Genomic DNA, 26,582 nt, shown 5'->3' on the forward strand with positions numbered 1-26,582 from the left:
TGATGATAATCTCCAATAATATTAATTGTGTGATAATTAATTTGGCTGCTTTTCCTTTTCAAACTTGTTTGTAATCTTTATAATTGAATGATTCAAATGCATGTCATGCCGTCTTGAAATTGCCATACATGCTAGTTCAAGCTTTTTTTAAAATTTAAATCTTGTGATTTGATCATAAAGTAGTTACAGATATATTACCTGATAAAATTAGATCAATTATACTGATCATTTTATTTATATAAGGACTTTTGTTCAAATAAATTATATTATAGATTAATTTTCAATTCTGTCCAACCAAAACATAAAATACCAATTGAGTCTTTTATCCGGTGGAGTCTCGGAGACGGAGTGAGAAAAATGTGCTCTATGGCTTTTGTTTTCTTCTTCCTCGATGGGATTGAAATGGGTACAAAGCTGGGTCTTGATCTGATCATGTTTCGATTTCTTTTGTGTCGAAATCTACTCGGCTACATGACCAATTTTACTTACAACTTCTTATTAGAAAGAAACGAACAAATTCGTGAATTTTATTTTTAAAAAACAATATCAAGCAATATTCATGTAATTACAATCGAATGGTTGCCAATGAGAAGAAAATCTCAACCTGTCCGAGTGCATATGAGGGAAACGCATTGATTGAGAGTGTGGAATCATCGGGTCCGACGCTTGCGACGTTGCACGAGTAATAAACATCAGCTACTGTCGGCCAAATTACTTATTACTTTAATTATGTGATATTAAGGTGATTTCATTGAGAATTGCTATTTTTACGGATGGATTAATAAAAGTAATTTCTTAAATTGATTTAATTTTATAATCTGAATAATTATATTGACCCTGTTAATTTATGAAATTATTATTATATAATTTTTTTATAATTAAAATATTTCTTTTCATATGATATTGTATTTGAGACCACTTAAAAGAATGATAAAAAATAATTATTTTATTCTTAAGTCGGTGTGTAATATATCATCCGTATATAATACTTAAATAGTAAATTTTAATTTTTAAAATTCAAAATTTATTTTTAAAATCAAATTATATCATGTAAATATTTTATTAAAGCCTTGTTTGGATAGTAAAAATGTTTTATCTCATTTCATTATTATAATTTTTTTAAATTTTATCATAAAATATAATAAACAATCAAAATTTTTCAAATTTTAAAATAATAATAATATTAAAAATATTTTATTCAAATTTCATCCCAACTCATCTCATTTTAATTCACTATGCACCTAAAATCCTGTTTGGATATAAAAAAAATTTCATCTCATCTTGTTTCATTTTATTATTATAATTTTTTTAAATTTTTACATAAAATATACTAAATAATTTAACTTTTTTAAATTTTAAAATAATAATAATATTAAAAAATAAAATTTTATTTAACTTTTATCTAAAATTATATTATTTTATATTATTTTATCTCATTATTTAAATAATTTGTAAATAATTTATAAATAATAATAAAATTTTTAAATTAAAATTTATAAATAATGAGAAGTATCCACCGATTACGAAATAATTTTTTTTTTCTTTTTAAAAAAAAAGGGACCTTCAAAATTATGGCATTCGTCCCACGGGGACGGGAAGGGCCGTACAAACTTTACAAGTCAGCGGTTAAATTGCATAGCCGTACTACGAAAGAGGAGAGGATCCGAGGGGGCGCGAGAGAGGCTTGCACCGCAAGTAAACCAAACATAACCTTCGGCATCACCTAACTACCCTGAATTACATAAAGGCATCATATATTTAATTATTTATACTAGGCAGAATTAAATTGAATGAATGTAGAAAGCCTATAAACTGATTATAACAACAGCGACATTAACGATATCATGGAATACTAGAGAGAACGCCACCAATGTGCGAACCCTAGAAACATTATCCATTTTCCCTGTGAGTCTTTGGATTCGATCGCTGGAAATGGAGGCTCTGAAGGAGCTCTGCGACCTGGTCGTGCAGAACCCGACCCTTTTCTCTGACAAGCTCGCGTGGTTGTGCAACCGGTGCCCCCAACCCGAGTCCCTTTTTGCCGGATCTCCTCGGGTCTCCCGCTCTCAGCTCAATGCCGTCCTCGCCGTCTCCCGCTTCCTCTCCAAATGCTCCGATTTCTCCGATCCCCGACCAAAAGCCGTCGTCCTCGGGTTCCTCCGCTCCGTTCCCTTCTCGTTTGCGGGGTCTTTTTGGCCTCAATCCTTCACCACAGACTCGATCGCCTCCTTCTTCTCCGATTTCCTGAGCTACGTCTCCAATGCCGCTGAATTGTCCTCCGATTTTTCCACAGAGATCGCAGGGTTCACCGGAGACGCTGTGTTATCGGCAATTAGTGAGAATTCCTCGATTGCTAGGGTTTTCTTAACGGCCTTGGCGCAGAGTTTCCTGCCCATTTTGCCCTCCGATGCCGATAAATTGGTCACTTGCCTCATCGATCAGCTCGCGATCCCGGTCCCAGTCCCCGGCACACCGAGAGAGCAAGTTGCAACGTCGAATTCTGCGACTTCATCGACGCAGAGCTCCCCGTTGAGCGCGAACCACTATCAGCCGAATGAGAGTGCGAGTCCCGGAAATGAGGTGAGCCACGTGTCCGATTCAACCTCCAGTTCGAGGGTTGGGGAGGAGGCCACGAGTGCGACGTCATCGAGGGGTTCGATGGTGATGAATGGGGGAAGCATCGTCTGGAAGAGTGGGGTCGATCAGTTGGCTCTGAATCTGGGGTTCAATGATGGGGGTGGAGGTGAAGCTACGTTTAGGCAACAGCTCGCTTCGTTCGAGGAGGAGTCCATTGAGAGCTTGGAAAAGCAGGAGATTGCGTTCAAACTCATTGCGCATGTTTTGGATAAGGTCCATATTGATTCTAGACTTTCTGATCAGGTGAGGTTGATCGTGAAGAAGCAGCTCCAATCTTTATCCTTTTTTCTGAAGGTAAGGAGATTTTCGATCGTACAAGTTTGAAATATATATTATTTCTTATGTCATCTGTAGTTTGTTAGTGTGTTGTTTTTGGGATAATTAGAACTTGAGCTAGTTAAAAGAGATGGGACCGAGAGAGATTGTTGAATTGTTGGTTCTCTGGGCAGATTCGGAAGCGGGATTGGAACGAACAGGGGGTGCTTTTGAAAGCCAGAATCAATACGAAGCTGTCGGCTTATCAGGCTGCGGCTAAGTTGCAAATTAAGAGTATTGTGGTCCTTGACTCTGACGGAAAATCCACTAAGAGGTTGGTGCACGAGGCAGTTGCATTGCTGATTGACGCGGCAGAAGCTTGTTTGCTCTCGGTGTGGCGCAAGCTGAGATCTTGTGAAGAGCTCTTTGACTCCTTGCTCGCAGGGGTTGCACAAGTTTCTGTGGCTCGAGGAGGTCAACCACTCCGTGTTTTGCTCATCCGCCTTAAGCCCATTGCGCTGGCTGTCTGTGCACAGGTATATAGTATGGTTGTGTTATTTTGCATCTTATTCACGTGCCATATGGTAATCTTTTCTCTATTTATTCGTATTGTGTTTTGTACAATGTAATTGAAGCAGGCTGATACTTGGGGCAGCAGCCAGGGAGCTATGTTTGAGAGTGTCATGAAGACTAGTTGTCAGATAATTGAATCTTGCTGGACCAAGGATCGGGCTCCTGTGGACACATATATCATGGGATTGGCTACAAGTATACGTGAACGGAACGATTATGAGGAACAGGTTAGTATGGATATTGCTGGTGTCTTTTGATCAATAAAAAATTGTTTACCGATAAAAAAAATGTGTATGGATATTGCTGGTAATTTGGTTTGAGATGGTAATTATATTTCATATGCAAACCTTTTTATTCTCTATCAGGGGGAAATCTTCTTTGTCAAAAAGATCTATTTTTTCCTAAATTATTGTATCTTTGAGATTTTCCTTATTATTTTATTATCAACACTCGATTTTGTTGCATGCCTTTTTAATCTTTACCTATTTCAGGGTAATAAGGAAAAACAGGCAATTCCTGTAGTGCAACTCAATGTTATACGCTTACTAGCTGACTTAAATGTGGCTGTCAAAAAATCCGAAGTGGTGGACATGATATTACCCCTTTTCGTTGAAAGCTTAGAAGAGGGTGATGCTTCAACTCCTAGTTTATTGCGACTCAGAGTATGGAATCTTTGTCTTCTGAGCATGTATCTGTTGACGTGAATTTTGCATCTTTTTTTAATCTGTTTAGTTAGTTTAGTATTGATAACTATCACTGTATCAGATAGATGTTGCTTCTTTGGAGTTGGTGGCAAGTATCTTAACTTTTCTCACTAAATTTACTGCAGCTTCTTGATGCTGTATCTCGAATTGCAAGCCTAGGGTTCGAGAAGTCCTATCGTGAGACAGTAGTTCTGATGACAAGAAGTTACTTAGGTAAACTCTCAAGTCTAGGATCTGCTGAAAGCAGAACAGTTCCACCTGAAGCCACTACAGAACGCGTTGAGGTACTTACTATGTAATAAATTGTACTGGCTTGATGATTTAAGTTGCTTGACACCGTATTTTCTCAAATGGATGCTCACTGGTTCAATCACATAGACTCTTCCTGTAGGATTTCTTCTGATTGCTAGTGGTCTTACGAGTGTGAAACTGCGCTCAGACTATCGTCACCGTTTGCTATCTTTATGCTCAGACGTAGGCCTGGCTGCCGAGTCCAAAAGTGGAAGGTAGAACTCTGTTTGTAATTACACTCATTCTATGTAATCATGGTGCTTCTATTGATTTCTTTTTTATTTATGATGGCCCATGCTTGTCTTCTGGAGGCATTACTTTATTTTTTTTTTTTATATGTAAGAGATAAATTTTATTAATGAAAAAGGCCAAAGCCATGTACACAGGTAGTATACCACAAAACTCCTAAAAAAAATACATTCTAAGAGCGATAAACTAAAGACAAGAAGTCTTGAATATTGTCCCCAACTAAAACAATAGCAGAAAACCAAAGCAATAAAGTATTAAAAAAGAAATTCTTCAGCTCCACCACTGTACGTTCCTTATCTTCAAAACATCGCGCATTCCTTTCCATCCAAGTGCACCACATGATACACAGCGGAATTATCTTCCATACTGCTGCCACTTGACGACAACCCTGCAAATTCCTCCAACAGCCCATCAATTCCACAACCCTCGAAGGCATTACCCATGTGACGTCAACCCTCCGAAAGATCTCATCCCACAACACCCTTGTTACCTCACAGTGTAGTAAGAGATGATCAACCGATTCTCCATTCTTTTTGCACATGTAACACCAATCCATCACCACACATCCTCTTTTCCTCAAGTTGTCGATAGTCAAGATCTTCCCTAGTGCGGCATTCCAAACAAATAAAGCAACTTTGGAAGGCACACGAGATCTCCAGATGTTCTTCCAAGGGAATGGAGTAAGGTCATACGTGATCAAAAGGTTGTAATACGCCTTAATAGTACATAACTTATGATCCTTAGTCCTCCACTTCATACTATCATGTTGAACCCTAGAAGTTCCGGAGGAATGTAATAAGCTGAAAAATTCAGTAACCATGTCTAATTCCCAATCATGAAAATCCCTATAAAATATAATGTTCCACTGATGCGAACCATGAGAAAATAACTGCACATCAGCCACTGCAACCTCCCTATTAGCTGTATTTATTACCACAATACACATTGGAGATTTCAATCTTTATAGTTGATACTATTATTGCAGGAGTGGAGCAGATTTTCTGGGGCCTCTGCTTCCTGCTGTTGCTGAAATATGTTCCGACTTTAATCCTACTATAGATGTGGAACCTTCACTTTTGAAGTTATTTCGCAACTTGTGGTTCTATTTTGCACTTTTTGGCTTAGCACCGCCCATACAGAATTTTCAAGTACCAACAAAGTCAATGTCCAGTACACTGAATAGCGTGGGAAGCATGGGTGCTATTGCTCTCCAAGCTGTGGGTGGACCATACATGTGGAATACACAGTGGTCTTCTTCTGTTCAGCGTATTGCTCAAGGGACTCCTCCACTAGTAAGTTGATTCGGAAGAATTTTCTATGTAATGCTTGTTTGTTCTTTATCCTAGTTTTTAGTGTCTTGTATACTTCTTGTGTACTCGGGACTATGCCTATTTCAATGATTTACTTTTTTTTACAAGTGTTTCAATGATTTGCTTATATATATATATGTATATATATTTTTTGATAAGTAAATATATATATATATATATATAAACTAGTATCTAGTGTCTTTTGGTTCTTTTCTTTGGTACTGTGGGATTTGTTTTGTATTTCACCGACTATTTTTTCCCTTGGTTGTTGTTTTGGAGATTTTGTGTCAACTTGTTTTGGATACTCAATTTCAATAGAATATCATCCATTCATGTCTTTATATCTCACTGAATGTTTGGTTGATTATTGAATTCACTCTGTTAGGTTTCTGTATTGGAGTAATTGTGTCTTGTCTTGGATACTCAGTTTCATTTACTTACACATATTTAAATTTTCAGGAGTGGATGTGGCATTCGGATTGTTGTTTTTTTTGGTCAAAGAACTGTATATGTTTATAGTGCATGTGGGGTTGTGTTTCTCTGTAGGTTGTTAGCTCAGTGAAATGGCTTGAAGATGAGTTAGAACTCAATGCTCTTCACAACCCGGGCAGTCGTCGAGGGAGTGGCAACGAGAAAGCTGCTGTGACCCAGAGGGCTGCTCTTTCTGCTGCTCTTGGAGGACGAGTTGATGTTGCAGCAATGAGCACAATTTCAGGTTCGAAGAATTCCTTGGTTTGTTTTTAATGAAAAGCTATTCTTTCCTTTGTTCATTCATCGCAAATTGACATTTTGTTGCTATCGATGTTGAGGAAATATGCTATTTTGGATTTTGTTTGGTCACCATCTTCAAAGATCTTGAAACAAAATGTATTGATAATTCTCCAATATACACTTTTGATATCTGAAAAAACATTGCTTTTTTTTATTTTCATTTTACAGGTGTAAAGGCTACCTATCTCCTTGCAGTAGCTTTTCTAGAGATTATACGCTTTAACAGCAATGGTGGCATCCTCAATGGTGGGACTACTGTGACTACTTCTAGAAGTGCCTTCAGTTGTGTCTTTGAATACCTAAAAACTCCCAATCTTATGCCGGCTGTCTTCCAGTGTTTAACAGCAATTGTCCACAGGGCATTTGAAACGGCAGTATCGTGGCTGGTATAGCTGTGTTTTCTATCAAGCTTTTGAAGCAATTTCATTTACATCTAGGCCCCGTTTGAATTTAGAGATGAGTTGAGATGATTTTAGATGAGTTAAATAAAATATTGTTAGAATATTATTTTTTAATATTATTATTATTTCGGGATTTGAAAAAATTGAATTATTTATTATATTTTGTGTGAAAATTTGATAAAGTTGTAATGATGAGATAAGATTAATTGAGATGAGTTTCCATCCAAACCAGGGCTTAGTCAACAAAATGCCTGTAGCAGCATTACGGCTTGGGTGTATGCTTCTTGCATTGTCTTGAAGTAAATGATTCAAAATTTCTGGGGAAATTCTTGTTCCGTTCTTTAGTTTTCCTTACAAATAAAAATCATCCAATTCCTCGAATAAATGGATGGCTCTAGGGGACAGGGGTTAATGTAATTTATATTTTCTTTTTTTAGCAAACTCACCGTCTTAGGTGGTGGTATAAATCAGTCAAAAGTGCATAATATCTCCTTTTATTTTTAATTATTTTTTACTGCTCTAATGTTGATCTTCTGCTGCTTCTCTCCTTTATCTTTCCGTAATATGTGAATATCACTGATCATTCAGTTCTGCTTCAGGACGATCGAATATCTGATACAGGAGACCAAGCTGAGGTCAGAGAATCTATTCTATTTGCCCATACCTGTTTTCTTATCAAAAGTATGTCTCGGAGAGAGGAACACATACGGGATATTGCTGTCAACCTGTTGACTCAGTTTAGAGATAGGTTTCCACAGGTAATGTCTTATTGGTATTACTATTCTCATTTACATGTCTTTTTTTTTTTTTTTTTTTTAACATTTACATAGTACATTTTAAACAAATGGGACTACATGAATGCAGGTTTTATGGAATTCATCTTCTCTAGATTCTCTGCTATTCTCAATTCATAACGAGTCACCTTCTGCTGTTGTCAATGATCCTGCTTGGATGGTGGCAGTTCGTTCTTTGTACCAAAAGATAGTTCGAGAATGGATCATCAAATCACTTTCATATGCTCCTTGTACTAGCCAGGGTCTTCTACAGGTTCCCAAAATACTCTATTGCTCTCAGGGTGGTTATAATCATGGATGCTGAATAGTTTTGTATTTTGAAATTTACCCAACTGAGTTTTTTTAAAAATTATTAGTATTTGTAAGAAGCACCCCAGTACACAGGAAGTATACAAGAGATTCACCTAATTGTGAAAAGGGAAACGTGCTAAAAAGTCTTGGAAAGTTTAATAAAAATTCTTCAAATAACACCCTCAGGGGGAATTACATAAAACCCAACTGAGTTATTTGTCTGATATAACTTTGATTTACTTCCCAAGGTGGGTCTGAAGAGTTTTGCCTTGTCGAGGTTCTACATCATAGAGAAAAAGTGTGCGCATATATATATATCAGATTGCATTCATATTTGAGGAGGTTTTGTTAAATATTATGACCCTTTGGAATTTAGTTTGGTCCCTCATTTTACCAAAAAACCATTTAGGGTCTGTTTGGTTATCCTTCAAGTTTTAAACACTCGGACCAAATGATTATTTGTCACATCCAAGTTAGAGTGTCCTCTTTGCAACAAATGGTTTGCTTGAGAATGAATTTGCTATTCAGATTCCATGCAAAGGACAAATGGAACCATCCATATTTACTGTTAGATAAAATTATCATCCTTTTGGCTTTTATAATACCAGTTTTCTTGTTTCTTTTTCAAGCACCTAACGTCTTATAGGTCTTTCCTCTTGTATACTTCCTGTGTACTTGGGCTATAACTATTCCATTCACTCAATATAACCTTACTTTTACCGTTCAAAAAAATACTGGTTGCTACCACTACTTCTACTTTCGATAAATATTATAGACAGATTGTCAGAAATTTTTAGTTTGTTTCAAGTTTTTCTTGGATTTTGCTTGTATAATTCAGGAAAAGCTTTGCAAAGCAAACACATGGCAAAGAGCTCAGCATACAACTGATGTGGTTTCTCTATTATCTGAGATAAGAATTGGAACAGGTAAAAGTGATTGCTGGACAGGCATACAAACTGCAAACATTCCGGCAGTTATGGCTGCTGCTGCTGCTGCATCTGGAGCAAACTTAAAATTAACAGAGGCATTTAACTTGGAGGTACTCAGTACTGGTATAGTTAGTGCAACAGTGAAATGCAACCATGCTGGAGAAATTACTGGCATGAGAAACGCGTGTAGTACCTTTGGATTTCAATCAGGGGCTTCAACAGGCTTTGGGCTTGGGGCTGGTTTTCAAAGGTTGATATCTGGAGCATTTCCTCAACAGTCACAGGCCGAGGATGATTTATATGATGGGTGGTTACTTACAAACTTTGTGCGTTTACTTCAACAATTTGTTAACACTGCAGAAAAAGGTGGGGAATTGGACAAGTCTCAATTTCGAAAAATTTGTTCTCAGGCCACTGCATTACTTCTGTCAAATCTGGTAAAATACATTTCAGATTTTCATTTTGTGTATTTTCAGAGAATGGAAGAATATTTAAAGAGATTGAGTTCTCTTTCTCTTTGTCCGAATTTTTATCTGGCAGGGTTCTGATTCAAAATCAAATGTCGAGGGCTTCTCACAACTCCTACGTCTTCTTTGTTGGTGTCCGGCTTACATTTCTACACCTGATGCAATGGAAACTGGTGTTTTCATTTGGACGTGGTTAGTTTCTGCTGCACCTCAACTGGGATCTTTAGTACTTGCCGAGCTTGTTGATGCATGGTTATGGACAATTGATACAAAGCGAGGCCTTTTTGCATCCGAAGCAAGGTGTTCAGGCCCTTCCGCAAAACTAAAGCCTCACCTTGCTCCTGGGGAGCCAGAAACACCACCTGAAATTGATCCTGTTGAGCAAATAATTGCTCATAGACTATGGCTTGGATTTTTAATTGATCGCTTTGAGGTTAGGAATTATTGACCTATCTCTCTGTCTCTGTCACCTCCTATCCTATCTTAATTACTCATTGTACTGGATGAATGTGATGCTCACATTGAGGAAAACACATTATATTTCACTTATCAACTATTTGCTTTGTTCTCTTTTTTATTTTTTTAATCTCAGTAAGTTATATTTATTTAGGGACATGTGGAATTTGATGTTTGTTTAGTCAAGGGATTAAGTTTTGAAATTGGGTTACATTTCTTTTTCTTCTGGTAAAAGACAAAATACTGAGTCACATGGCTGTCGAAGTAAGAAAATTCATTCGCTGATAGGTGTCCTGATTTTTTAGTAATTGGAAGTGACAGTTAATATTGCTGGGCTGTTTCTCCCACTCCTTAGGAGTTGTTTGTTCTTCACTGTGAAACTATCACAAATAGAGGTTGGCTCAAGTTATAGATCACAATCCCTTACAAGGAGGATAACTGCATTGGCTGGCCTTCTGTGTCATTTCCTATTCAATAATGTTGATTGAGTTGTGGTGGATATTTTACTTCGCAGAAAGAGATGGTAGATATTCAGTTACTTCATTTGCATTTCTCACTTTCTTCTCTAATCAGCTTCTTAATTTTTTGACAACTAATAAAAATTCATTAAAAAGTGCAGAAGGGTGCAAACCTCATACACAGGAAGTATGCGAACCCTAGACAGGAGAAAAATGACTAACCATATGATACCGCATACTGACTAATAAGGGTAGGTGGTGTATGAGATCTCTACTTGGGAAAGAGAAGTTCTTGCCCTTTAAAATGGTTCCAATGGGACTCCAATTGTATCATTGATTAGCCCGTTTGGAGAATAGGCCCAGATGTAGATTGGGCCTCCCTTATCAGAGCTTATCCCAACCATAAATGTGGTACTTGAGCCATGCCACCTATGACGAACGGGCCCAACGAGGATATCGGGATTTTTTTTTTTTGGGGGGGGGACCCTATATTGATTGATAAGTGATAAGTGTAGGTGGTATATGAGATTTCACATTGCTTAGGAAAGAGAAATTCTTGTTCTTACTCTTTATAATGGTTCTAATGACACTCCAATTATATCATAAACTAGTACTTTTGGAGTATAGGCTGTAATTGCTTTGGTTCTCTCTAACTATAGTTCTTTGAATGAATCTAGTGGAAAAAAACCAGTAAGTGGAGGTTTCTGTCTATTGTAACAAAGCGTTTCTCTATATTAACCTGTTTCTTAACTTTCAGTTTTTTTCATTGGGCACGTGAATTTCAACAATGATTAGCCAGATTTTGTGATGCTTGGATACTAGTTGCTTCCTTTAGTTGGAATTATTTTAATGGCCTGAATTTTCATGACTTTCTAGTTTCCCTTACTTCGACCTAGATAGGTCTTATCTCTTGTATCCCCATCTTGTGTACTTGGGCTTTGCCTATCTCTATTAATACAATATTGATTACTTATAAAAAAAAAAAATTAAATGGAATTGACCTTAGACTTTTTCTGTTGTTCCCTTTATCTTGTTTTGGTTGTATAGGTAGTTCGACACAACAGCATAGAGCAACTCTTGCTCCTTGGTCGGCTGCTGCAGGGGACCACAAAATTTCCTTGGAATTTTTCACGCCATCCTGCAGCCACTGGTACTTTTTTCACAGTGATGCTTATGGGGCTAAAGTTCTGCTCATGCCAGTCACAAGGCAATCTGCAGAACTTTAAAGCAGGGCTTCAGCTATTGGAGGATCGAATTTATAGGTAACTGCAAGTTACTCTTTCTTGTTATTTGGATTCTGCATCTTAGTACACAGTTTCTTGGTACTTTTGACTTTCATTTACTAGAATTTCTCCACATGTATAAAAGATTGCTCTTGTCACCAGGCTAAAAACTTGAAGTTCATTGTTTTCTTATTTTTGGTTCTCTTTTCTTCCAGAATTGTGTATACCCTGATGCAAAATATGGAGCTTGTGACTAGATCTTTGATTGTGATGCATGTCTATGCAGCTATAAAATTTATTATAATGGAAGTTTCAAGAGTTGATATACGTTCTTGTTAGGAATTTAGTTGCAACTTATAAGATTTGTTTTAATGATGTATATAGTAACCCCTAGGGTTGGCTCAAGTGGTAAAGCTCTTGGGCTTGGGGGTATGCTCCCCCAGGTCTAAGGTTCAAATCCCCTTGGGTGCAAACAATCTCTATGGGCCATCGGATTGGAGGATTTTTCCCTTGAATTATCTGAGATGCACTTGCAGGAAACTCCTTGCCGAGAGCCTGTGCACCCTCGGGATTAGTTGGGACGTTTTTCCTAGACACCCAGTGCTAATAAAAAAAAAATGATGGTAGGTATATAGTCAGTCTGCTGCAAGAATGATGAATACTGCGAGAGCTGGCTGCAAGAATTTGATGACATTGAACCTCATTAAGGTAGGGACCTTAAGATCCACCCTTGAGAGTAAAAGTCCTAGATAATAACATCCCACCTATCAGAATTGTGTACTAGGGTACTCAAGGGGGACTCCTAGTGTGAAATCAAACCAAGGATGTATGAGTCTACAGCTCATCCCAAGATCTTTTTTTTACCACTAGGCTGCACCCTGACGGGCAGCTATAAGAATGAAAATGAATATTTGGTAACTGCGATTTTGCAGTTTAAATACATTCATATTGTTCTTTGTCTGCCCATTGGTGATATTAAGTTTCTGATACTGAGGCTTATGCAGTTTATTACATACTGTATTGGAGTTTGGACAGTTATCCAATTGTCTTGGTAAATTGTTGCACTAGAGCTTAGTTTGCTGTCAAGTTTCTATACTCAAGATGACATCATCAAGCAAACTTGCATATTCTTTTTGAAATTGAATGTTGTTTTTGTTGTATGTTACAGGGCCTCTTTGGGCTGGTTTGCTTATGAGCCTGAATGGTATGACATGAACAACATGAGTTTTGCCCTTAGTGAGGCTCAATCTGTCTCTGTATTTGTTCAGTATCTTTCAAATGAGAGAGTAGATCAGTCTGAATCAAAAGCACGACCACGTGAAAACGGAAGTTCGTTGATTGATGTGGTAAGGTGGCTATATTTGCATTGTAGTACATGAAATCTACAGGTGGCTTTTCAACGTTCAAAAGACATGCCCTTTTTAGTTAATTTTGCGAGCTCTATGTGCATTGTATCCTTAGAGTTATTTTAATATTTGCAGAATGATCAGTATCACCCTGTCTGGGGCCAGATGGAGAACTACACAGTCGGAAGAGAAAAGAGAAAGCAGCTACTCTTAATGCTATGCCAGCATGAGGCTGACAGGCTTGAAATTTGGGCTCAACCCCTTAACTCAAAGTAATCTTTTATCATACAGAGAAATTTCATACTCTTTTCCTTCTCTTGTTTTGGGTGTCTTTGTAAACCTTATGTTACATTAGTTGATTCAATATGGGGATAAAACATTTTCATTATGCATCTCCATTAACTTTTCAGGGAAAGTACTTCCCGGTCTAAAATTAACTCAGAGAAATGGATTGAGTACACTAGGACAGCTTTTTCTGTCGATCCTCGGATTGCCTTTTCCTTGGCATCAAGGTTCCCAACAAACACACATTTGAAAGCTGAAATAACTCAACTGGTTCAGGTATGTATACTTATAATGTATCTCTTTGGTATTGCCAGGCTATCTTCCCATTGTCTCTCTAGGGTATCTTATATGAGTAATCGTACCCACACAACACTTTTCCACAACACTTTTCCACACAACACTCGAGAAGAATGTGTTTTTCACATGATTTAACTCTTTCATGATTTAAGATTTTCTCTCCGTACACTTTTTGCTTTTCTTGGTTTTCTTGTGTTTTGCTGCTGTGTTGGTATTTTCTTGAGGTGATTAGCATGTAAATCATTGGTGATTAGCATGTAGTTTAGTGTAGAATGTAGATTGGTATCATCTGGAAAAAGTCATATCATCTGGAGATAAGTATGGGAAGTTTTTGGGAGCTTGTCATTGAAGCAAAAATATTCTCCATCATGAGAGAAGGAGGTCTCATACGTATCACTGAGAGAGGTAGAAGGTTTAAATAGGAGATACTGATGGGCTTGAGCACTGCTCAGTGGCTTGAGAGAGTATTGGAGGAGAGTGTGACGGGTGTTAATAAGGATTATTATTCATCAACAAGGGAGGGGTACAGGAGTTTCATAGCGCAGAGATGTTCGCGCAGATTCTTGGAGATTGCTGTGTATGCTGAAGGGGGGCGCCGTAGTCTCATGTTGATTCCTGAAGAAGAGGGAGGAAGGGGATGGAAAAGATTGAGGGAGGTGCTTAGGAAGGCCTCTCTGCTGGGCAGCAAATCTGCTGGGTATGGTGAAGGAGAAAGGGCTCGAGGTCACCAGTGGGGGAAGGAAACTCAATTTCAATCATACAAAGAAGCTTTAACATCGACAGAGACAAGGGTTGTGCCAAGGCAAGGGGCTGGCGGAGGAGAAGGGGCTCGAGGTCACCAGGGATACTTTCGGGAAGGAGATTTCGAGAGAGACATGCGGGAGGTACGCGGTATGGTGAGGGACATGCAGTGGCAGTTGAGGGACCTGCAGAAGGAAGTTGAAAAAGTGTTGCGTGTTGTCGGGGATGAAATGGGTCAGCGTGAAACGGGGCGTTTAAGGGATGATAAGGGGAAGGGGCAGACGTCGGGAGGGCCAACTCATATGGGCCCTTACGGGCCAAATCAAGCCCGAGACCCGTGCGGAAGGTGGAGGCCCATCTTCAAGACCCGAAACCTCTGGAGGCCTAGGGCGACTTCTGCGAAGGAAGGAGATCAGCCGCCATCGACGTCGCGGCGCCTTAAACAGGATGAAGACTTGCCGGAATCATCGTCGCGTCGATCTCAGAAGGCGCCGACGAAGACACTGATCCAGCAGGAAGGTGAGAAGCACACGTCGACGATAGAAGTGGTTCTTCCACCACCTCCGAGCATTGTTCTTCCTCCTCTATGTGCACAGAACGCGCCGATGGGGTGTGGGGGAGGTACCGAAGGTGCACAGAATGGTGAGAAGCACACGTCGACTCCGAGCGTTGTTCTTCCTCCTCTGTGTGCACAGAACGCGCCGATGGGGTGTGGGGGGGGTGATGAAGGTCCGACGGACACTTCTGAGCCTTTCAACGAAGACGTTTCTAGGAGGGATAGTGAAAGGGGAGATTCGGCAAGTGAAGATTTATTCCTTTCGGATGAGGAAAATTCTCAGAGAATTATTCAGGTGTCAAATACCATGGATGAAGTAGGTCTGGAGGAACTACAGGAATTTCAAATTCAAAATCCTATCCCGTTGAGCTGTCTCTTCCCAGATCAGTCGAATGCTTCAGATTGGGTTTTTAAAACAGTAAAAGATATTCAGGATATTGTGGGATTGAAATGTGAAGGGTATGAGGAGCAATTCATGGCACTCCTCACAGCCATTGAAGCAGGCCATCAACAACATAAGAAAATAGGATCCAAAAAACAGCGAGAGCTTAGGAGGTTGACTTGGTCAATGAACTCTGAAGGTAATTCTAGTAGGGAAAGGTCTAAAGGAAAGGGGCTGGCCCTTCCCAAATGAAACCAAAAATAGTTTCATGGAATGTCCGTGGCCTAAATGTGTTGAGTAAGAGACTTCAAGTGAGAAACTTGTTGAGAGAATGGAAGGCGGACATTGTTTGTTTACAGGAGACGAAGTTGAAAGCTATCACCACTAGTATTGTAAGAAGTGTATGGAGCTGCACACACGTGGAGTGGGTTTACTTGGCAGCTAATGGGGCTTCAGGTGGTGTTTTGGTAATGTGGGATCAAAGGGTAGTGAAGAAAAAGGAGGAGTTTATTGGGGCTTTTACGGTAGCATGCTCGTTTATGAGCATCTCGGATGGATTTTTGTGGGCATTTGCAGGGGTTTATGGTCCAAATTCAGACATAGATCGTAGACTTCTGTGGGATGAATTAGCTGGAGTATACAGTTGGTGGGATCTTCCATGGTGTATTGGAGGAGATTTTAACGTAACAAGATTCCCTAGTGAGAGCTTTGGTAATAGAAGACTAAGGCCAGCTATGACTGATTTCTCAGAATGTATTTTTGAGTTGAATCTTGTGGATCTACCTATGGCGGGAGGCTTAGGTACGTGGGCTAATAATCAGTCCTGGTCTCGAATAGATAGATTCTTAATTTCTCCTGAGTGGGAAAATCACTTCCCGGAGGTTTGGCAAAAAAGAATGCCTAGACTATGTTCGGATCATTGGCCAATTATGTTGGATTCTGGTGGGATTCAAAGAAGACGTAGGTATTTTAAGTTTGAAAATATGTGGCTAGAAACAGAAAGTTTTGTTGATAGGGTCAAACAGTGGTGGTCAGCTTATCATTTTCAGGGCACTCCAAGTTTTATTCTGGCGAGGAAATTGAAAGCTTTAAAACAAGATTTAAAATTATGGAATAGACAGTCTTTTGGAGACATTGGGGAACAGAAGAAAACCAAGACAAGGGAGATCGCTGAAATGGATAGGATTCAAGAGTCCAGGTCTTTATCACAGGACGAAATGATTAAAAAACTAGAGATGGTTGCAGATATGGAGAGGATCATTCTACTAGAAGAGATTTCGTGGCGGCAAAAGTCGAGAGCACTATGGTTGAAGGAAGGCGATAGATGCACTAAGTTCTTCCATAGAGTGGCTAATTCACACAGAAGATCTAATAATATTGAGATGCTGAAGATAGATGGGGCAGAGTGCAAGGATGAACAGAGAATTAATAATCATGTAGTTGGGTTCTTTGAACAACTACTTACTGAACAGGAGGTGTGGCGACCAAAGCTTGATGGATTAGCCTTCGACACTATTGGCCTAGGGATGGTATTCATTTGGAGAGGCCGTTTGAGGAGGGTGAGGTTTTCGAAGTGGTGAGGAAGATGGCCAAAGACAAGGCTCCGGGTCCTGATGGGTTTTCTATGGGTTTTTTTCAAACTTGCTGGGATATACTAAAAGATGATCTCATGTTGGTGTTCCAGGAGTTTCATGAAGCTGGACATTTCGAGAAAAGCCTAAATGCCACATTTCTTGTTTTGATCCCAAAGAGAGTTGGGGCTGAAGAAATCAGGGAGTTCCGACCCATTAGCCTAATAAATGGGGTTTACAAGATCATTTCCAAGGTTCTCGCAAAACGCCTTAGTGAGGTAGTGGGAAAGATAATTTCAAAGCCTCAAAATGCTTTTGTCAAGGATAGACAGATCCTAGATGCTGTACTTATAGCAAATGAAATTTTGGACAGCAAACTAAAAGATGGTAGAAATGGGGTCTTATGCAAACTAGACATGGAAAAAGCGTATGATCACGTAAATTGGGAATTTTTACTAGACCTTCTAAGGAGATGTGGATTTGGGGAAAGATGGAGATCATGGATCCGTTGGTGTATTTCTACATCAAAATTTTCAGTGCTGATAAATGGAAGTCCAACGGGTTTTTTTAATAGTACACGAGGCCTTAGACAAGGAGATCCGTTGTCACCATTACTTTTTGTCATTGTAATGGAGGCTCTGAGTAGAATGACTTCAGCTCTGGTTGCAAACGGGTGTCTGAATGGGTATTCAATAGGATCCCCGGGAGGAGGATCAATTAATATTTCACATTTATTGTTTGCAGATGATACTCTTATTTTTTGCGAGGCAGACAACAATCAGATTCGCGTCTTAAAGGCCCTTCTCCTTTGTTTTGAAGCAGCTTCAGGGTTGAAAGTGAACTTGGATAAATCAGAGATGGTGCCTATTGGAGGTGTGCGACGGATAAGACAGTTGGCTAATACTCTGGGGTGTAAGATTGCTTCACTTCCTATGACATACCTTGGTCTTCCATTGGGGTCTGTCTCACGAGCGATTCCTATATGGGATATAGTGATTGAGAAAGTAGAGCGTCGATTAGCAGGATGGAAGAGAATGTATTTGTCAAAAGGCGGTAGGATTACCTTGATAAAGAGTACGTTATCTAATTTACCGACATACTTTCTATCCTTGTTTCCTATCCCAGCAAGTGTGGCAGTTCGCATTGAGAAACTACATCGAGATTTCCTATGGGGAGGTATGGGGGAAGAATTTAAATTTCACCTAGTCAGGTGGGAAAATGTTTGTAGACCTATCTCTTCTGGCGGGTTGGGCATTAGAAATTTGAGAAGTTTTAATCGGGCATTACTTGGGAAATGGTTGTGGAGATACCATAAAGAACCTGAAGCATTATGGAAACTGGTGATCGAGAGCAAATATGGTGAATTATGGGGGGGATGGTGTACCAATGAAGTGAATGGGACATATGGTGTGAGTTTGTGGAAACATATAAGAAGAGGTTGGGGGGTCTTTTCCAGGCATATAAGATTTTGTCTTGGAAATGGGACTAGGATCAAATTTTGGTATGATAATTGGAGTGGTAATGGGGTTTTAAAGGATCTATTCCCTATTCTCTTTAGGGTGGCAAGTGATAATGATGTATCCGTGGAGGAAGTTATGGTAATAGTGGGGGAACAAATTCAATGGAATATTAACTTTACCCGGGCAGCACATGATTGGGAAGTTGATATTTTTGCATCCTTTTTCAGCCTCTTATATTCTCTCAAACGCAGCAATCATCAAGCTGATAGGTTGTGGTGGATACACACGGGGAAAGGCTTATTCTCGGTTCGCTCGTATTATAAATCCTTAACACAAGAACAGCCAACCCAATTCCCCTGGAAAAGGATTTGGAGACACAAGGCACCCCTCAAAGCAGCGTTTTTTGTGTGGACTGCTTCTTTGGGTAAGATACTCACAACAGATAATTTGAGAAGACGAGGAGTGATCATCGTTGATTGGTGCTGTATGTGCAAGAACGAGGGTGAATCGGTGGATCATCTTCTACTACATTGTGATATAGCTAGAGGGATATGGAATGAAGTATTCAGAAGATTAGACTTGGGATGGGTTATGCCCAAGTCCGTGGTGGAGATGTTGGCTAGTTGGACAGATTTAAGAGGTAACAAACAGATCAAGGCTATTTGGAAAATGGTGCCCATTTGTGTCATGTGGTGTCTATGGCAGGAGCGTAACGAACGGACTTTTGTAGACAAGGAAAGATCAATAGATGAACTAAAGGCTTTCTTGTTTAGAACCCTATGTACTTGGGCCCATTCTGTTAATTTCAATGGCCAAGATTTCCATGCTTTCCTTATTTTCAATGTTCCTACTTAGCTAGGACATTATTTGTACTGAACTTGGCTTTTGCCTATTCTTTTATTAATATACTTACAATTATCAAAAAAAAAAAATTTTTAAAATATCCTGTAAAGTGATGTTACTTTTATGAGCTATTTTACAAAAATACCTGTCATTTCAAAACATAGTTGTGTAAAGTATTGTGAAAAGTATTGCGTGTTTACTCTTTTCCATCTTATATTGCTTGATATCTTAATTCAGTGAGGGTTTTTCTTTCAGTCACATATATTGGACATCCGCTGCATACCTGAAGCATTGCCCTATTTTGTCACCCCAAAGGCAGCTGATGAGAATTCTGCACTTCTGCAACAATTGCCACACTGGGCTGCTTGTTCAATTACACAGGCTCTTGAGTTCCTCACTCCTGCTTATAAGGGTCATCCACGTGTTATGGCATATGTGCTTAGGGTTCTGGAGTCCTATCCTCCTGAACGAGTAACCTTCTTCATGCCACAGCTTGTGCAGGCTCTGCGATATGATGAAGAGGTTGGTTATCTAATGAAGATGTGTACGGCTTTTTTCTGAGAGTTTGTAGGTTTGGGTGGGGTGTGGATCAGAGTGGTGGTGGTGGGTGTGTGTGGATATATTTTCCTTCTGTGTATTAATAGCATGTGACTTTAGTAACTTATAAAAAAAAAATAGCATGTGAATTTACTAAGTTGAACCCAACAATGGACATCTTGACTCTAGGTTTTTTTTTTTATAAGTAAACGATAGTATAAATAAGAATAGGCATAGCCCAAGTACACAAGGAGTTATACTAGAGTTAAGGCCTATCTAAGTTTCTTAACTCTAGTTTTGCTGCTTAGATTTTGGACAGGTGCATCCGAATCCAATCTCTATTTAATTTGGGTTGGCTATGTTGTATGAGAATCCAAATTATCCCAAACCTGATTCAATTATAAGTGGTTTTTACATTCCATGGATTATTTGGCAGTACAAACTAAAACCTACCTTCATTTTGAATGACTTATATTGGATGAAACCAACAAAGATTGTATTGAAATTAAACATTTTAGGTTAATTGTAGCTTTTTATACCATTTTTTTTACAGCCATTTTTTCCCTTCAACCTACCAAACAGAACTCGCCAGCCCAATGGAAGCCAATTTCAGGGCAAGCACTTTGTTTGTTTGAGTTGCAGGCCCAAATAATGCAATTATGTATATCGTATGCCAGTATCTGTGAATGTGTCCATGAGTTTCTTATGTCGCTTGTAAACCCTAGCTAGGTATTACTCATGTATACATCCTGTGTACTTGGCTATGCCTATGGTTATGAATAAAACTTCTTGATTATCTATACAAAAAAAATTGTGAATGTGTTATATGTATCTGATTTTTTATTTCATCATTTTGCAGAGGTTGGTTGAAGGATATTTGCTTAGAGCAGCTCAAAGGAGTGATATATTTGCTCATATTCTGATCTGGCATCTACAGGTGTGGAGAATATTTAACTGTGAATAATACAGCTGCTCTTAAATGTTTTAGTATTTATTTCTGTAATACCATTCAGCATATAAATATGAACGAGGATATGGATCTTTTTACTTCACTAATTCAAGTAAAATGCATCTACAAATCATTAGGATAAAGATTTTTTTTTTTAACTTATCAAAAAAATTGTTTATCCTAATGATTTGTAGATGCATTTGAAGATTTCAGGTCTATTAAAAAAATATGACCATCACGTGTGAAAAAGGGGTGAATGGTTAACAGCAATAACCTTGATGTGGCACCATCTTATCCTTGTCTATTCTTTACTTATTTGTCTATCTGTTTATTTTTCCTTTGTTGTGATTCGGTGATAGAAACTGCAAAATATAATATGCTTTCACTGAAATCTGTTTTGGTTTCAATTTGATTGGTGCTGACTTTAAGAATGACAGGGTGAAACGTGTGGACCAGAATCAGGTAAAGATGCTGCTGCTGGGAAGGTATGTCCTCATGTATGTTTAGTGTACTTCAGATCAAACAGCACACGACAGTTTATTCATGATGTGAACTACAATCTACTGCTATTGAAATTTTATCATCAATGTGATGGAGATAAAATGATGTTTCATGTCTTGCAAAATTGTTCATTTGTACACGCGTGCGCACATATTTTTCCTTGTGATACACCTTGGTTGAAAGAAATGGCAAATTATACATAAAAGTCTGAATCTATTTTCCATAAGACTATCATTATTCTAATATAAAAGTAAATATTAGATACTCATTTTCAAATGTTCATTCAAATCTGAAATTTATTTTTGATGGAATATATACTAATTAATGGGTTAGACATTTAGAACTGCTGAGAGAACACTTGTTATTACTTTTTTTTTTATATGTACAAGCAAGAAATTTTTATTAATAAATGCAAGAGGCACAACTGAAGTACATATAAAGCATATGAGGGAGACACCAATCTAGGAGATACTTTTTTTTTCTTTTTTATGAGAAGTAACCAATAATTATATTGAAGAGAGTTTTTCCTCTATGGTGGCTACTTCTGGTGATTCGCAATGGATGTAGTGGCTTATAGCATCATTAATCAGATTAGGCTGTGCTCTACCTTGATTGTTGAATTTTTAGATGTCTTTGAGGGATAATCATGGCTTTTGTGACAAGTGCCTGATAGATTCAAAGATTTTTGAGCTATCACCAAAGGGGGTCCATGCACTTCGTATCACAGAGAGTAGGAAGGTGGTGAAGAATATTGTTCCCGATGGACCATAAGTGACTGACAATTTTCATTTGCAAGGCAGAATTCATTTTTTTATTTTTCTTTTGAAGGAAACTGTCTGATGTACTCTCAGTGCATCTGTTTTTGTTGGTAATTATCTGTTTCTCATGTGCAATGCGAGAATTGTATGATAGGCACGTGTATCATAATATATTGCTACCATTGCGAGAGATGCAGTGATTCCGATTGCATTTTCATTACCGATGTATATTGTTCTGATCTCTTGTAAGATGTTGTCAACTCAGATCAATGAATTATATGAGTACCCACATCCTTGGTTATTTTCAGTGCTAGTGGTTGTTATTGATATGGGGCAAATGTTGCTCCATTGGAAGCCTCAGATATTGAATTTTAAATCTGGTGCACTATGTTGTGTTGCATTGGTATGAGAAAATAGCATGGTCCATTTTTAAAGACTGGTATTGCGAGATGTGTTTGCATGACTCTACTTTGTTATTATACATTTGTTTAAAATTTTCAATTGTTATGGTAGGGTTTGATGTTTTCCTTGTAGTTGTCTGTCAGTACATGCTGAAAAGCTTGTATCTATCTTTTGTAATTTCAGAATAGTTCATTTCAAGCACTGTTGCCAAGTGTTAGACAGCATATTATCGATGAATTTTCTCCCAAAGCACTTGACATGTTTCAAAGAGAATTTGATTTCTTCGACAAAGTTACATCGATTTCTGGCGTACTTTTTCCACTCCCCAAGGAAGAACGCCGAGCTGGTATCCGGAGGTATGCTTCTTATATGTGAACTCTTAACCTTGTAGTATTGCATCTGGGGGTTGAAACTAATATTTGCTACGACAGAGAGTTGGAGAAAATTGAAGTGGAGGGAGAAGACCTCTATTTACCAACTGCCCCAAACAAGCTTGTCAGGGGTATTCGGGTGGATAGTGGAATTCCCTTGCAATCGGCCGCAAAAGTCCCAATAATGATTACATTTAATGTGGTAGATCGGGACGGCGACTACAGCAATATAAAGCCTCAAGCTTGCATTTTCAAGGTAAGCCTGTTATCCTGAAGCTTTTCGTTGATATCCACCTTTGAGTTAAGAACCAAAACTCACAATTTTCAATGCTTATGTAAAGCTTAACCAATAAATGGAAATTTAAACAATTAAGCCACTCAAGTTTACAGGAGGCTGCTTTTCTTTTTGGTCGGCACCATGTTCATAATATATGGTTTTTAATTCATATTTGTTACAACTGAGTGTTAATCCTAATCAAATTGAAGGTTATTATGTGTGGCTTAACTGAGTTTTCTTGTTCAAGGTTGGAGATGATTGTCGACAGGATGTTCTTGCTCTTCAAGTGATAGCACTTCTTAGAGACATATTTGAAGCAGTTGGACTTAATCTCTATCTGTTCCCTTATGGTGTTCTCCCAACTGGCCCAGAGAGAGGCATAATTGAGGTGAGTTTTTACCTTACACTTCAAAGGATTTTGCTTGATTGCTTGCGAATTGCACTCGTCCTCTTGTCATGCTTCTTGTTTTCTTACTGCAATGTTACTTGGACAATTGCTAAATGACCACGGCAGACAGATTGTGAGACTTTATGTACTTTTTAAAGTTGCCTTATCCTGTAAGATATTTCGTGTAGATTGACACAAAATCTGCAAGTGAGACAGATCATTTCTTTGTTCTAATTTCTTGGAAGTCTAGGTGAGAAGATTTGGAACGTTAGTTATATTTATATTCAAAATTGAGTATTTTTTTTTTTTTTTAAAATTTACTTCTTTCCTCGTTATTTTATTTATTATTTCTGAAGTTTCGTTTTTAGGATTTCCTAGTTGAATAACTTATCAAAAAGGATTTCCTAGCTGAATACAACTGTATTGAATTTTCCGGAATTGCAGGATCTTCATTCGAATTTTAGAACTTTAGCATCCTTTTATTTTTAATTTATTGTCCAAAATTAAAGCAACTAGATTAGAAATCTCTCTTACCTAGATTTTGTTATGACAAACCAACTAAAATAGAAAAACATAGTAGAGCCTAAATTACTTATAAAAAAAAACATAGTTGAGCCTAAATTGTTGTTGAAATTGACTCTTACTTGAAGGTTCCAGTTAGCTTAGTACCTTGGCGTTTGTATCATAGGCCTATGATTGGAATTTTGCTGTCACTGGGATGTAGGGGTAGTCCTACCACTTACTCTGCATTGCATGGACCAAGCGGCCTTTCCAGTGATACAAAGAAGTCGGTCAATTTTATTACATGCTTTAATCTTGTACCATTGAAATTTTTGGGGCTATCCAAGATCAAAATGCATAGTTTATTTTGCACCGTTAATAATGAAGTTCACTTATTTATAAAGAAAGGTATCTGAATTCATTTGAGTTTCAATATTAAGGTTGGCAAGGCCCTATCAAGACTCTTGAGGCTGGAAGCCTGAAATAATTTCAACATACCTGTTGTGCTAGTTTTCAAACCATGCATCGCAAGATACCTGTAAACAACATATGAATTAACGGGGAATTCTCCTTTTATTAAAGATAAAATTTTTCAACCAATTCCAGAAGATTTAATACATTTTCCTTGCTCCGGATGGGATATTCTTTGAATCATCTCTCTCGGCCTCAACAGATTGACTGATACACCATGCATAGCTTCCTTCTCTAAGGTTAGGTTTGGATGGTGAGTTGAGATGAGATGAGATGAGTTGAGTTGAGATGAAAGTTGAATAAAATATTGTTAAAATATTATTTTTTTAATATTATTATTGTTTTGGGATTTGAAAAAGTTGAATTGTATATTGTATTTTATATGAAAATTTATTAAAGTTGTAATGATGGGATGAGATGAGATGGGTTGAGAGTGTTTCTCAATCCAAACTGAGCCTAAATGCCATCTTATCTTGCAGGTTGTGCCAAATACACGGAGCCGAAGTCAGATGGGTGAAACAACAGATGGTGGTTTGTTTGAGATTTTTCAACAGGACTATGGGCCTGTAGGCTCTCCTAATTTTGAAGCTGCGCGCCAGAACTTCATCATTAGCAGTGCTGGTTATGCAGTTGCCAGTCTTTTACTTCAACCTAAGGATAGGCACAACGGGAATCTTCTTTTTGACAAGTATGCTATCTCTTTTTTCCTTATTTTATGTGTGTATTGTACTTTGTGATTATTGCAGGGTTTATTTTGATTTAGCTCTCCGTTACTACAGGGCAAACTTAAGTCAGTTATTTACTTGCTTAATCTCATTGGCCAATTCCTTATTCTTGGAAAATGTTTATATAAAAGGGCCTTTCCAAATAATATATTGAAGATAGTGTAGAAATAAATCCAATGCTAACTACATGTCAAATGCAGTGAAGGGAGGCTTGTTCATATTGATTTTGGATTCATCCTAGAAACTTCACCGGGGGGAAATATGCGCTTTGAAAGTGCACACTTTAAGCTGAGCCATGAGATGACACAATTACTTGACCCATCGGGGGTCATGAAGAGTGAAACATGGAACCAATTTGTGAGGTGACATTTGTTTACTCTCTCCCCCTTTCTTTCAAATCAGCATCCGTGAATGAACTTGATCTACATCAAAAAAACTATGTGTGATGTTATATATGCGAACCGAGCTTTTAATATTTTTGCTTGTCACCATATATGTCCACAGTTTATGCGTGAAGGGGTACCTTGCTGCCCGTCGGTATATGGATGGGATTATCAACACGGTTTTGTTAATGCTAGATAGTGGATTACCTTGCTTCAGCAGGGGTGATCCCATTGGAAACCTTCGAAGGAGATTTCATCCCGAGATGAGTGAGCGAGAAGCGGCCATTTTCATGATGCGTGTGTGCACTGATGCTTACAACAAGTGGACAACTGCCGGCTATGACTTGATTCAATATCTGCAGCAGGGCATTGAGAAGTAAAAGGCTTTTATTTATTTATTTATTTATTGTTTTTAAATTTATTTTTGGGTGCTCGACTTCACTTGTACATGATTGCATGTAATCCTGTCAAATTATCGTCTCGTAGCTGCGATTTTTCCTCGGGGAAGCCCCCTTGCAAGTAGTGTTGAGGTGAGTAATGTAAAAACGGCTGACACAGAATTGAGGTCTCTGTAACCTAGTCGTGGGATTCCTGCTGAGGGTTGTAAAAATATAGTTTGTAGTTATTTATTAATGGGAGTTCGCATTTTAGGGAGTTTATTTGCCAAATAAATTTGTCTGAAGCCTAGAGATAACAGGTTACCATTTCATAAGAGAGGTGGTGTTCGGTAGAATCGTCGAAGTTGTTTCTTTTTCTTCTTTCTTTGTTGCAATTGCTCAGAGAAGGAAAAAAAAAAATGATAATTTGAGGAGTTGGACGTAAAGAGCGTACCAGAAAAACAACTTTTCCATTGAAAAAACTCTGATTAAATCGTAATTTATTTACAAATCAATTAGTTACAATTATAGTAAAAACGCTCTTTAAAAAAAGAGCAATCCAGAATGAGAAATGTTTATTGATCTTATCTGACTACAATGATAGTAATTAGCAATATCCTATATAATTATACTTTATTATATAATCAATCAC

At 38.1% G+C, this 26,582-nt stretch overlaps 1 protein-coding gene across 2 annotated transcripts; it reads left to right on the forward strand.

Moving 5' to 3' along the window:
* Positions 1 to 1,808: 1,808 nt before the first annotated feature.
* LOC109003302 (phosphatidylinositol 4-kinase alpha 1) lies at positions 1,809 to 26,207 on the forward strand. Of its 2 annotated transcripts, none has more exons than XM_018981391.2 (26): positions 1,809 to 2,931; positions 3,087 to 3,428; positions 3,531 to 3,692; positions 3,957 to 4,127; positions 4,295 to 4,453; positions 4,548 to 4,675; positions 5,695 to 6,001; positions 6,566 to 6,734; positions 6,959 to 7,176; positions 7,791 to 7,949; positions 8,056 to 8,238; positions 9,115 to 9,642; positions 9,746 to 10,105; positions 11,634 to 11,848; positions 12,978 to 13,155; positions 13,291 to 13,427; positions 13,566 to 13,716; positions 19,546 to 19,812; positions 20,687 to 20,764; positions 21,214 to 21,273; positions 22,621 to 22,793; positions 22,869 to 23,064; positions 23,333 to 23,473; positions 24,925 to 25,133; positions 25,371 to 25,532; positions 25,675 to 26,207. In XM_018981391.2, exons 1-26 carry the CDS (start codon positions 1,933 to 1,935, stop codon positions 25,931 to 25,933), a joined length of 6,111 nt encoding a protein of 2,036 aa, XP_018836936.1. In that variant the 5' UTR covers positions 1,809 to 1,932; the 3' UTR covers positions 25,934 to 26,207. The 2 variants fall into 2 exon arrangements, with proteins under 2 accessions (XP_018836936.1, XP_018836938.1); XM_018981393.2 differs by having other exon boundaries at positions 21,214 to 21,261.
* Positions 26,208 to 26,582: the final 375 nt, after the last annotated feature.

The sequence above is a fragment of the Juglans regia genome, chromosome 16 (assembly GCF_001411555.2).
Source record: "Juglans regia cultivar Chandler chromosome 16, Walnut 2.0, whole genome shotgun sequence".
Lineage (NCBI taxonomy): Eukaryota > Viridiplantae > Streptophyta > Magnoliopsida > Fagales > Juglandaceae > Juglans > Juglans regia.

Bases quoted from the DNA above. Each gene is read 5' to 3' on its own strand.
- LOC109003302 (XM_018981391.2), top strand. From the start codon at position 1,933: ATGGAGGCTCTGAAGGAGCTCTGCGACCTGGTCGTGCAGAACCCGACC. The intron at 6,735-6,958 runs GTTCGAAGAATT...TTCATTTTACAG, and splicing joins AGCAATGAGCACAATTTCAG to GTGTAAAGGCTACCTATCTC. The intron at 22,794-22,868 runs GTATGCTTCTTA...TTGCTACGACAG, and splicing joins CGCCGAGCTGGTATCCGGAG to AGAGTTGGAGAAAATTGAAG.